The sequence below is a fragment of the Zingiber officinale genome, chromosome 2B (assembly GCF_018446385.1).
Source record: "Zingiber officinale cultivar Zhangliang chromosome 2B, Zo_v1.1, whole genome shotgun sequence".
In the NCBI taxonomy this organism is placed as follows: Eukaryota; Viridiplantae; Streptophyta; class Magnoliopsida; order Zingiberales; family Zingiberaceae; genus Zingiber; species Zingiber officinale.
Window position 1 is genome coordinate 90286604 of NC_055989.1, and position 13288 is coordinate 90299891.

The following is a 13288-nucleotide window of genomic DNA, read 5'->3' on the forward strand; positions in this document are numbered from 1 at the left end:
TATTTTCTTTTACATTTTTTTTCTTATCAGAAGGTATTTTTGGTAAAAAAATTTATTAATCCTGAAATTTAGAAAAATCTCAACTTTTTGAGTTTTTCTGATTCCAGATTGTATACACATTTTATTGACGTGTCAGACATAAAATATTATTCAAAATTATCAATTATCTAAATTAAATAAGATTTTTGTTGATAATCTTATATAAATTAAAAATCGATTTGTTAAGCCCAGTCGAACCGACTATTCAATTCATATTAAATATTAAAAAAATATTTTTTTAGAAAAAAAATAACTAAGAGAAATTTTTTATCATAAAAATCTTTTCATAATTTTTTTTTAAAATTTTCGTCCATCCAAATAAACGGGGCATCGAAGAAAACCAATTACAGTCTATTTGATCCGGGCCGGAACCAGCATAGCAGTATTCCCAGTCACCACAAGCTTCCTCAAATTCCGATATTGTTTTTATTTTTTTATTATTTTCGTTATCTTCTCAGACATGACTTCATTTGAGTTGAATAACAAACACACATTAAAAAATTAAGTCCCCATTGACGCTTCCTATCCCCCTTCGTCTCTAATCTTCCACTTCGAACCCCTCACTCCATCTCCCCGGCGTCATTAGGGTTCTCTGCTATCCTTCGCCTCGGCCTTCGCTGGCGATCCGATCAAAGTCCGCGGTGGTGATCCAATTCTTTTTTCCCGGTCCGATCGGTTCTCCGGTTCCGGTTCTACTCGGAGATCTCAGCTCCGGGGAGACAATAAAGGCTTCACCGAGGTTATCTCTCTCTGATAGCTTTCTGGTTTCCGGATTCGTTTTTTTGGTCTTCATCTTGCCCCTTATTCTCGTCCCCTTCCCGCCTTCTTCGTGGATCAGTATTGGAACTTTGTCGGATCGGTTAACAGTGAAGAATCCAAACGCCCTTGTGTTTCGTGAAAGGAAGGATTTTGACGCCACGCGGAGCGGAAATCCCTATTGCTTATTCTATTTGCTGAAGCTTCCGGGTTCAGTAGATCTCACATTGCATGATGGCGATCTCGGAAAGCGAGTTTAGTGTTTATTTAGAGTTAGTCTGAGATTCATCAGAGCGTGAAACTTCCTGAACTTGATCTTTTCAGTGCCATGTGTTTCTTTTCTTTGTTATTGTTTTGTGTGACTTTTTATTTGAACTCTGAGTTCACAATCTTATTATCTACTATATTTCTGATCTGTATATTACTCTCGTACGAGGCAAATTATTGTTACTGCGTGTTACCGTGTTATGTTTTCTATTTGCATCAATTATTTAGTGATTATATTCATATCGGCCATATTCGGTGTTTGTTCTGACAATATGTTGGCATTTAACAGTATAATGCGAGCCATGATTTAAGATGTTACACAAAAGCAATATCAAGTTGGCTGCATTAGTGGGGATCACGTTATCTGTATTTTCTCTACTTGTGCATCTCTTTGTTGCAAATTACTCGGTGGGGGGATTTATACAATACAAGTTGCAAGACGATTATCCATACTCATTGGGGCATGTATGTCATTATTACTTTTGTATGCTTCTGCATGCTTTTCTTATACTGTTATTTTTTATGATGATGTAAATTGATGACTTTTTTTGGCTAGCCAAATTTTAAACTCATTCTTCACCTTAAGGTTTGCATTTTTTTTTTCAATTGCAATAGTTTCATTGTAGTCATTGTGATATTTACAGAAATCTCGGCCTCGAAGATTATGGGGTCCAGTGACTTCTTTACAGGTCTTGCATCCTTACGCCAAGCCAAGAAGTCCATACCCCTCTGGTATTCCATGTTATTTTAGTTTTTCATTTGATAATAACATATTTCTCATTTGTATTGATATCAAATTCAATGCCATGTACTTTTCATATTGTTTAAATTATATTAGATGATCACTATTTCACTTAATTGATAGATAGAAGTCACAAAACAGTGTAGGTTTGGTAGTTTTGTTATGTATTGTAATATTGGTAAAACAGCCAAAGCAAGCATTAGTCTAATTGTTTGGAAAACAATCACTTGATAATTGATATATCTGGAGGTAACTATTTGCGAAGAAAATTAATTCAAGTGCATTCTTCTAGCTGAATTTGTACATCTTTGAACAGGATTAAGGCACTTGTATGATTGAAAAACTTCTACCTTCTAAACTTGCTAGCATGAATTGCTTTAAATTCAATGTTTTGGTTTTGTTTTACTCATTAGTGTTTGTTTTGTTTTTGATTTTCTCCCTTTTGGCTTTTTATTATATTACAGTTCCAATTCAGCAGAATGGTTTTATATACGCAAAGATCTTTGGTGGGTTCGAGAAGATAAGATCTTCGGTATGTCGGACTTCCCCTGAGTCTGTAATCTTCAAAAATTAGATGTATTTCTGTATCATGGAACATTGCCTAATTATTCTCCAAGACTTTTGTCTTTCCATTAAAGTGTGGGCATATAGTCAGTCTAACTTGTGTCTGTTTCAGTTACTTGTTAACAAATCAAGTTTGCAAGTCTTTCAATTGACACTAATAAAATATTATATTTTGCAGATCTGTGACCTTGTTGCTATTGCAAGGCTCTTAAATGCAACACTTATCCTTCCAGAGATCCAACAAAGTGTTCGATCGAAAGGCATCAGGTCTACATGAGATGCTTTTGTTTACAGTTATTCTTAATGTTTTAAATTCTTCTTCTGATCATTAGTTTTTGCATTGCAGTCCAAGATTTAAGAGCTTTTCTTATCTTTACGACGAAGAGCAGTTTATTTCAGCACTTTCAGAGGATGTTGTCATTGTGAAGAGTTTACCATCAGACTTGAAGGAGGCTAGGAAAAGGACAAAATTTCCTACAATATCACCCAAACCCTCAACTTCCCCAAACTTTTATATCAGAGATGTGTTGCCTAAATTTAAAAAATCTAAGGTTATTAGGATAATAATCTCTGATGGAGGATGCCTTCAGGTATGATTCAATGATTCATTTAAGCTATTAAACTCAACCCTTTTTTTGACCTGGACATGGTTTTTGTAAATTAGAAACTAGTAATCTTCACTATAAATGGAAATAAATTTGAAAATAATGTGTCCTTTGTTAGATACTTTTCCTAAATAGTGATGCCTTATTTCTCTCAGAAGATGCATATGAAAGAAATACTAAAACTAGTGAATTGTGATAGGGCTCAAGGCATCACATGCATGGTAATTTCCGTGAAATTTTATAATGCTTGATTGATGAGATTTTGTGCCCATCACAGTTCGTGATCTCTTGTAGACCATCATACACTCTATGAAGTAGTCTCTAGTTTCTAGGAGCTACCTATAACAGAGCAATGTACAAAGGAGGCTCCGTCTCTAATTAGTGTTCTGAGTTTTTTCTTAATTTTTCAAGCAAACAGAAGAAAATATGTGAACGAAACATCAATCGTTGCAGTCATAATAACTATTTTCTGACTTCCTATGATGACATGCACTAGTTTAGTTGGAGATGCGTTTGACAAAGTTCTCAGGACTAATGAGCAACATTCTATTGAGGAATTATTTCCTTGGCCTCAAGACAAGATCAACTATTGGAAAGATCTTATTTTCAAGAGTGAGGCCAATCTGTTTAAATCCCTAGGTCAATTTGATATCCATGCCAGACATTATAGGATATGAAAATGATGGAAACAGGTACTTTTGTTGCAGTATTTACTCCGATGAAAAGACTTCTTATATCTAGCAACTAGGCAATTTAAAATAGTATCATTAAATCAGCTGTGAAACTGATGTCACCCTTCTAATTCAATCTTTTGGTATTTTTGTGAATCTTCATTAGATGGTCATGAATATTTTCACCTCTTTTCTATTCTCCTTTCTATAGGCAATTCTTCCATCAAGCATGGATGAATATCAGAGACTTAGATGCAGAGTTGCTTTCCATGCTCTTCAATTCCGCTCAGAAATTCGGGCACTTGGTAGCAAGATGGTAGAGAGGTATCACTTTAGTTAAACCCTGATGTACATTAGATAGTTGGACATTTATTCTTAACAGAGTTTTTTTGTTTATGCACATAAGAATTTATTGAACTTCAATATGCTTGAGCTTATGAGATATGGTCTATTCTTCATAAAAATTTTGAAGAATCATTCTTTGCCGACCATTCTATAGTTTGACACACCAGATATTAGTATTGGAGTGTGTTTAAATACAGAATATGCAACTGAATTCAATTGCAGGTTACGAGCAACTGGCAGTCCTTATCTATCTTATCACGCAGGCCTTATGAGGGATGTTCTAGCATTTCATGGATGCGCTGAACTTTTCCAGGTTGTTTGGATTAATGTGATACTAATTTGTTCTTTTCTGTCTTCATATCTCATCCACCATTTAACTAATTGCTCTGCTGTTTAACATGCTCTATTTTAATACTCTTGGGCCAGGATGTTCATACTGAACTTATCCAATACACTAGGAAGCAGCTGATAAATCAAGAAGTAATTGCTGATGATCTTGTTGTTGATTCATTTTCTCGAAAAAGAAATGGCTCATGCCCTCTCATGCCTGAAGAGGTAACTGTACTCAATCACACAACATAATATGGTTGTGCCTAAACAAAGCTGGAGCAATTGTTGGAAAACAGAAATGTATCTCATTTTGAAAGTCTGTTTGAGAAGTGCTTTTTTCCCATGGTTCTACCTTCACACCAAATGAATAAAAACATTTTTAGCATGCCTACTTATTCCATTGCTTTTATGTCAATTGCCAATAGTTTAACGTTTCTATGTTAATAAATCATGGTTGACCAGGCTCTTCCTGCTTATGAAATTTAAATATCTCAATCAATTGCCTAAAAACAATTTCTTCTAAGAATATCTCAAAATGCAATTGCTATAAACTGAAAGGTTGTTTCGGACAGTACAATGACTACAAGTGGTCTCTCTCTCTCTCTCTCTCTCTCTCTCTCTCTCATGCGTGCATGCACATAAATACTCTCAGGGCTATGCTATCATGCATTCCAATGAGATAGGTATACTTTCTCACTTGTGGATGATATAACTCTTTATATGGCACGGATTTGGTCTAACATAGTAAACCTTCCTAGTGCATTTGATTTATTACATTTTTTTATTCTGATGTGCTAGTTTTATTAGGATTATCATTTATCATGAACTTTATTACCTCGAATATTCAAGTTGCACAATTTTGGAAATTTCCTTTTAAGGGGGTAGTCCGGTGCACAAAGCTCCCATATTGGCTCCCATCAATACGGGTTCCTGAAGAAGGGTTAGATCACATTGGGTATATTGTATATAGTTTTACCCTGCATTGCAAGAGGCAAGAGGCAAGAGGCAAGAGGCAAGAGGCTGTCTTCACAACTCAAACCCGTGGCCATAAGGTCACATTGCAACAACCTTACAGTTGCGCCGAGGTCCCATTCTACTAGTGAAGTTATTAGTCGGTCCAACTCTTCTAGTATCTTGTATTTGCTTTCTAACTCAATATATATTGGTTCCAATGAGGATGCTGTAAATTTTATTTTGAGTTATAAATAACCCTACTATATTCTCTATGGTAGTAGGTTGAATCTCTGCAGGTTGAATATTCTCTATGTCAATTTTTGAGTTATAATTTCTTTTATATTTGTATTTAAATTTTAGGTTGAATCTCTGCAGGTTGGACTTATTCTGCGTGCAATGGGTTATCCAGCAAATACTATAATCTACATGGCCGGTTCTGAGACATTTGGAGGACAGAGGATTCTAGTTCCCTTGCGAGCTATGTATATGAACTTAGTAGACCATACTTTCTTGTGCAGTAAGAAAGAGTTGTCAAGCTTGATTGGTCCTGAATATCCTCTCCCTTTAAATATTCCTCAGCCTCCTCCTGTGAAGAGTGAGAAACAACTTATTGATGAATGGAAAAAGGCTGGGCCCCGACCACGACCCCTCCCTCCCCCTCCTGCAAGGCCCTTTTATCAGCATGAGAAGGAGGGGTGGTATGGTTGGGTTGCAGAGACAGATAGGGAGCCGGATCCTTCACCTATGGATTTGAGGAACCAAGCACACAGGTTAATCTGGGATGCTCTCGATTATTATGTCTCTGTTGAAGCTGATGCTTTTTTCCCTGGCTTTAACAATGATGGTAGTGGTTGGCCTGATTTTTCAAGTTTAGTAATGGGTCACCGAGTATACCAAACAACATCTGGAGTAACCTATCGTCCGAATAGGTAATTTCTTGGGGTACTAATTTGTTGCATGCATAAATTGGAACACAACTTTTCTTTAGCATTTGACATATTTTGTTTCATAAAATGATGCATTTGCTTTTATTTATCATTTAAGCCTTTTGCACTACTCTTCAATAAGTTTTGAAATTTAGTTTGATTTATTCCTGGAAGATTTACTATAGTTGAGAAATATATAGTAAAGAGGGATTGCCACAATTGTTATTAACCTAGAAAAAAATTACAATAGAGTTCCTAAACAATTATTGTTCTAGCAACTATATCGTTGTGAAAAAGGACTTGAGTGATAACTTAATATCTATTGTTAAAACTTTTGGTGGGGTAACAAATGATTTTTCACATTGACTGACAGTTGAAGCTTTTGTTTTTCTACATTAGTACTAATGAAATTATCAGTTGAATCAAGATTTAATGTATCATTTTGTAGAGGAGTTTCGGCTCTTCGTCAGAATAATACAATCTCAATATTCCATCATGCTGATGCTCGACATACATCAAAATTGTGTTGAGATAAATTTTGCTCTTTTAAAATATTTAATTTTAGGAATAAAAATATAGGAATTAGATTACCAAGTGATATTATAATTTTGTTGTACTATTTGATGCCAACATTTGACACACATTAATTAATTGAGATTTACATTGTTAATCCCCTTGGACCTAGCTTTTTTACTTCTAAAAATAACACTATAGCGATCAGATAGATAATTGAATATAAATTTTATCACAACATACCATGTCAACACTTCACATATTGTGACACACACTAGGCCATAAATTATAATGAATTCAGATGATTTTATTCTTTATGACCCTTCCGATTGATGTTTATTTGTGAAAAATAAAACTATAACAAGTAGTGAATTAAGTTAAAATTTTAGAGAAACAAATTATAAAATATAAAAAGTATATTGAATAATAAATATTAATTGAGACATCATTAATCAAATTTAACTTAACGAGGGTAAGTAAAATAAACTTGAAGTTTCAACTGTGGGGATAGATTTTTGAAAATATATACTTTAAATTAAGTAGAACTGATATTGAATATGTGAAATGTAGATTTAGTATTAAAAATAAAAGTGAAATAATTAGTATTTGATGGATAGGAAGTTTATGAAGAGCAGTTAGATATTTTGAATAGAACTCTTCGAGTCTTAAAAATGAGAATGAGAAGTTTGTGTAGCAGGGAAGAAATTTATACGGTAGACGCATGAAATTACTCGGAAAAAATTATTATCCATGAGCTATTAAGAGGGACATCAAAAGCTGGTAAAACAAGCTAAGATAACATGAGGATGGTAACAACTGAAATATATTCTATGTTGTACATCCAATAAGGAAATAAAATTTATTTAACACAATCAACAACAATCAAGTCTTATCCCACTAGGTAGGGTCGACTATATGAATCCTTTTATGCCCTTGAGCTCTATCTGCTACTATATTATCATCTATACTTAAATAAATTTTATCTTATTTTATTATTGCTAAACCAAGTCTTTTTTGGTCTTCCTCGTTTGATATGTGTGTTTGTCATAGTTTCACATCGCGTAACTGGAGCATTTACTGGTTGTCTAAGTATATGCCTGTACCAACTTAAACATGTCTGTCGGAATTTTCTCTTAATAGATGCAACTCTGACTTTCTCTCGAATACTTTTATTTTTTATTCTGTCCATCCTCGTATGTCCACACATCCACCTTAACATTCTCATCTCTGCAACTCATATCTTCTGCTCATGTGTTTGAGTTATAGCCCAACATTCAGCTTTATATAACATAGCAGGTTTGATTACGATTTTGAAGAAATTTCCTTTAAGTTTTAGAGGTACTTTACGATCACATAAAATACCCGACACTCTCCTCCATTTCAACTATCATGCTTGTATTCTATGTAAGATATCTCTCTCAATCTCTCTATCGTTTTGTAAAATGATCCTAAATATTTAAACCTCTCGGTTTCTGGCAACTCGTTATCACCTATCTCAACAGTTATTTCATTACGTCTAATATTGCTAAACTTTATTCCATATATTCTGTCTTTATTTTACTAAGCCTAAAACTTTTTCCTTCTACTGTTTTCTATCAAGATTCTAGTTTAACATTTATTCTTTCACGTGTTTCATCTACCAAAACAATATCATTTGCAAACAATATGTACCACGGTATTATGCCTTGAATGTGTAGTGAGTTTGTCCATAATTAGTGTAAAAAAATAGTGACTTAGAGTTGATCTTTGATGTAATCTATCTTTATTGGAAATGCTTCAGTTATTCTACCCCAAGTCTTTACTCTAGTAGTTACATCTTCGTACGTATCCTTAATTAGTTCGATATATGTTACGCTAATACCTCTCTTTTCTAGAATTCTTTGTATAATTTCTCAGGGACTTTATTATAAATTTTTTCTAAATCAATGAATACCATGTGTAGATCTTGTTTTTGCTTCCGATATTTTTCAATTAGCTATCTAAGAAAATGTATAGCTTCTATTGTTGACTTTCCAAGCATGAACCCAAATTGATTTTTGGTCACCCTGGTCTCTTTCCTTAATCTTTTTCTATTATTTTTTTTCAATGTTTCATGATATGAATCATTAGTTTAATACCCCTATAGTTTGCACAATTTTGTACGTCTCCCTTGTTCTTATATAAGGGAACTAGAGTACTTACCCTCATGATCAGACATTTTTTTTCGTTTTCAATATCATGTTAAATAATTTTGTAAGTCATTCAATACCTTGTTTCCCTAGGCACTTTCATACCTCTATCAGAATATCATTCTGGTCCAACGACGTTTCCAATGTGCATCCCATTTAAAATTTGTTCTACTTTTGAAGTTTGAATTCTACGATAAAAATTTAAATTTCTATATTTATTTGACCTACTTAAATTACCTAAGTTAAGTTGGTCACCTAAACCTTCATTAAAAAGTTAATGAAAATACCTCTTCCACCGCTCTTTTATTTCTTCATCATTTACTAGTACTATATTACATTCATCTTTAATACATTTTATTTGAATAAGATCTCTTGTCTTCCTTTCTCTCACTTTAGCTATTCTATAAATGTCTCATTTTAATCATTCAAAAGTTTCATTCTTTGCTTCATTCACTACTTTCTTAGCCTTTTTCTCGATTATTGTATATTTTTTTAAGTTTTTCTTGTTCTTACAAATGCATAATTCCTTATAAGTTGTTCGTTTTTCATTCACTTTCTCTTGTACTTTCTTATTTCACCACCGAGATTCCTTACTTAGTGGTGCATGTCCTTTTGACTCACCGAGTACACTCTTAGCTACTATTTTCAACTTTGATATTATCTTATCTCATGTTGTATTAGAGTCACCATATATTTTACCTAATACTTATACTCCTATTTTCACCTTAAATAAATTTCGCTTCCTATCCTTTAACTTCCACCACTTAATTCTAGGAGTCATATATTTTTTTCTATTGATACTATGCTTGAGACGTATATCCAACATTACTCACCTATGTTGGGTAGTTAAGCTTTCTCTAGAGATGATCTGACAATCTTTACAAAATCTTTCTATTCTTTTTTCTAACCATAAGGAAGTCAATTTACGATTTATTATTCTAACTTTTGAACGTGATAGTTCTTCTCTTTTCTTAAAAAATATATTAGCTAATATAGGGTCATATGCTATCACAAAATCTAATATAATTTTCCCTTCTTCATTTCTCGTTCCAAACCTATAACCTCATGTACCCTCTCATATTTATTATTTTTCACTCCAACCCTCATGTACCCTCTCATATTTATTATTTTTCACTCCAACATACCCATTTAGTTCACTTCCTATTAAAATTAGTTCATATTGCGGAATGTTTTTAATACTTCATCTAAGTTGTCCCAAGACCTTAATTTGGTAGCTCTATCTAATCTTACTTGCAGTGTATATACGCTAATTATGTTCATAGTTTTTTTCGTCATTATTATCTTAAGGGTTATAATTCTATCATCTTTTCTAACTATTAACGAACTATCTACAGCAATATGTACTCCATTTCTTGCTTTATTTTTTTCTGTGTACCATAACTTAAAATCCGAGTTCTCTATCATCTTTGCCTTCTTGCCTATCCATTTTATCTCTTGTACATATAAAATACTAATTCTTCTCCTAATCATCGTATTTACTACCTTTATTGATTTACGAGTGAGAGTTCCTATATTCTATGTTCCAAATCTTAGACTATTAATTTTCCTATCAAATTTGTTCTTATCCAACTTATGGTGTGAGAACTCTTGTCTATTTAACACTACACCCAAGTTCTCATGGAGATGTAGCGGTCCTTGCCGATACGTTACAGTCGGACCCTGCAACGTGAATTCTTGCATATTTAGCACTACACCCGAGTTTTGGAAATGTAGCGGTTGGACCCTACAACGCGTTTCTTCCTAGCAACAACTTAGCATTAGCACAATAATTTAATAGATCCATTCATTGAACATGTGCTATAATTTTAATGCTGACTGACAATTTAACACAACGATGATAGCCTAGCATATAAACAGTATTATGTTGGCATATTGTGACTCCAAATAATTTTCAACAAGGCTGACGTTGCTGTAATCCTAGACAATAACCCTATGCTTTGATGTAAAGGGCTGCAAAACTTGTCTTTTCCTTTGTAGTAGCATTTTTATTTATGCACAAACTAACTGAGGAAAGAACTCCATGGTTTGGACCGTTTACATGTTCTCTGATATGCATTAAAGATTAGCCTAGGTTGAAACTATTTCCCACTCATTTAGTCATCTGCTCCCAATGTCGATAATTTGACAAAAGCTTGAAATGAGGGCACAATTGAATTGATATGAAGTGCATTGTCTTTGCCAAGGCTTTAAATGCTAAAACACCCTCTTCTCTGTGCTGCTCTTCTGTGGCATTTTTAGATGTGGTGCTTGGTGTGCTTGCAAATCTAAACAGGTAAAATGTTGAAAGTGATTATTTTTGAAAAGGAAATTGACGAATGCTTTGATTGATATATGCATCGAACCACTTCAATGATTCCATGGTTCTAATCAGTGTATGGTACTTCTAAAAGCAGTAGTCTTGAGATGCAACAATGCAAATTCTTTATATACAATTTCTATTTAAGAGCGCTGGAACTGTATTTATTTCTGTATGATGAACATAATTGAATTTTTGCTTTCACCAGACAAAAGCTCGCTGAATTGTTCAGCTCTGGACTCGATAATCTATATCATCCACCGCAAAATTGGACAAAATTGGTGCGGGATCATCTTAACAGGAGCTTGGGTGTGGAAGGATTCATTGCAGAGGCTGAATCATCAAAGCCTGTATCTTTTCTTTCGCATCCTTTCCCAGAATGTTCGTGTAGAACTTCCAAATCTTCTGTTATCCCTGATCATGCCATGAGCAGCAGTCTAAAGTCACAATACAGAAGTGATGATGAATGCCCTGAATGGATGGCTCGTGGCCTAGCAATGGCTTTCTCTAATGCGCCCACAACTAAAGACGAAGATGTTGAGGAGGGTGAATTGCAAGAGGATGATGAGGCAGTCAGGCAGGCTGAATCCGATAGTGGAAACCGAAATGATGTGAGTAGATCCCTTGAGCAGGATGAAGAGATGGATCCAGATGACTAATTCCATGAAATGGGTACTGAAAGAACAGAAAATATTCAATTTTGAAGTTGCCTCTTAGTGGGAGGCTCAAAGCGGATGCCCAGATTGTAAAAGTCTAACCCGAGCGCCAGCCATGAGTTCGTGATGATTCTTGTTCGTCTACAGCGACGCCTACACCTCCCACAGATGGTATAGTGCAGCACTTGCTGTGTCTTCTTATACAATCACAGTATGGAAATCACCCTAGCATTTTTGTTTTTCCTGCCCCTTGAACCCCTTTCAAGTTGATCTGTACATTTTGATTTGTATTCTTTAGAATACATATTAGTTTGGGAAGGAGTAAAGTTTCTGAACGCTGTACAAGCTCCCCGGCTATTGACTTGATATTTTTGGACCTAAATTTTGGTGGTGTTTTGGTTTACCAACCTTGGAATCTGACCGATATATGATCTTCTAATTTGCTTATCGGATCAAATTGGAGATTAGTTTATATACATTCAGAAGTCGATTTTTAAAATATTTATTTTATTTGAAATTTTAATTTTGATTCTCTTGTGATTTCCTCTTATTTCACCGCACCTATAAGAGTATGAAATTGACAAAATCATCCTAAAATGTTATATATATATATATATATATATATATGAATGATAGGTTAAGCGACGTTTTATATGTGATTATGAGTAACACGTATATGCGACCTTGCCAGTCTGATTTTATAGTAAAAAAATATTCTTTTTATTCTCTCACTCTTTCTGCTCTCTATTCAAAATAGTGACGTTTTGTGAATTTGGTCAAATCTAAATTTTCCTTGCGCACGCTCTCTCTCTGGCATTCGCTTTTGCTCCTTTCTTCGTCGTGGTCGTCCGTTGGACCTCGCACTCTTGTCGGGAAAGCAAAGGCGCTACAAGCTAAACTCACATTACAGTCGCTTGCTTTTCCACTAGCAGGTTTGCAGCTCCCCAAACTCCTACCGAACACATAGCCGATGTCGGTTTGTTTAGCACCCCTTTCCACTCTCCATCGTAAGCCTTTCCACTCCATTGTCTGTTCTTCAATTCTGTACAATAATTTTTAGCCTCGATAGATCCTACAACGCACAAGTCCTAGCTGCTTTCTTACTAGTTTTTACTTATGTAATTTACAGGGAACTTGTCAAACATCAATATAATTCCCACATTGAATAAACCAATGGTAATTCGTTTCATTTTAAGTTGTATATTAAAAGGAAGGATTTATGCTACAACGTGTAAGGCCAACGCCTGCTACAAACGCCTGCAGCAGCGCCTTTGCTTTGTTGTTACACGTTGTAGCAGCTACTTCGACTGTTAACTGCTACACCTTGTAGCAGCTAACTGTTTATTTTAGTTTCATTTTAAGTTATAATTCCCTCTATTCCTATTATATACCATTTATATGTGATTCTCTTTATTGGACGTTTGGATTATTAGTT

At 34.4% G+C, this 13288-nt stretch overlaps 1 protein-coding gene across 3 annotated transcripts; it reads left to right on the plus strand.

Annotated features, from left to right (window-relative positions):
* The first annotated feature begins 517 nt into the window (after nucleotides 1-517).
* LOC122046312 (protein EMBRYO SAC DEVELOPMENT ARREST 30-like) lies at nucleotides 518-12260 on the plus strand. 3 transcript variants are annotated; one of them, XM_042606931.1, is made up of 12 exons: nucleotides 518-778; nucleotides 878-1067; nucleotides 1352-1527; nucleotides 1707-1794; nucleotides 2269-2336; nucleotides 2547-2635; nucleotides 2715-2958; nucleotides 3856-3968; nucleotides 4212-4302; nucleotides 4416-4544; nucleotides 5649-6202; nucleotides 11406-12260. In XM_042606931.1, exons 3-12 carry the CDS (start codon nucleotides 1375-1377, stop codon nucleotides 11854-11856), a joined length of 1980 nt encoding a protein of 659 aa, XP_042462865.1. In that variant the 5' UTR covers nucleotides 518-778; nucleotides 878-1067; nucleotides 1352-1374; the 3' UTR covers nucleotides 11857-12260. The 3 variants fall into 3 exon arrangements, with proteins under 3 accessions (XP_042462865.1, XP_042462866.1, XP_042462864.1); XM_042606932.1 differs by having other exon boundaries at nucleotides 878-1049; XM_042606930.1 differs by lacking the exon at nucleotides 878-1067.
* Nucleotides 12261-13288: the final 1028 nt, after the last annotated feature.

What these genes read in the sequence shown, in the direction of transcription:
- LOC122046312 (XM_042606931.1), top strand. Translation starts at nt 1,375, where the DNA reads ATGTTACACAAAAGCAATATCAAGTTGGCTGCATTAGTGGGGATCACG. An exon ending in GGTAGCAAGATGGTAGAGAG is followed by an intron (nt 3,969 to 4,211) that starts GTATCACTTTAG and finishes ATTCAATTGCAG; the next exon opens with GTTACGAGCAACTGGCAGTC. An exon ending in GCCCTCTCATGCCTGAAGAG is followed by an intron (nt 4,545 to 5,648) that starts GTAACTGTACTC and finishes GAATCTCTGCAG; the next exon opens with GTTGGACTTATTCTGCGTGC.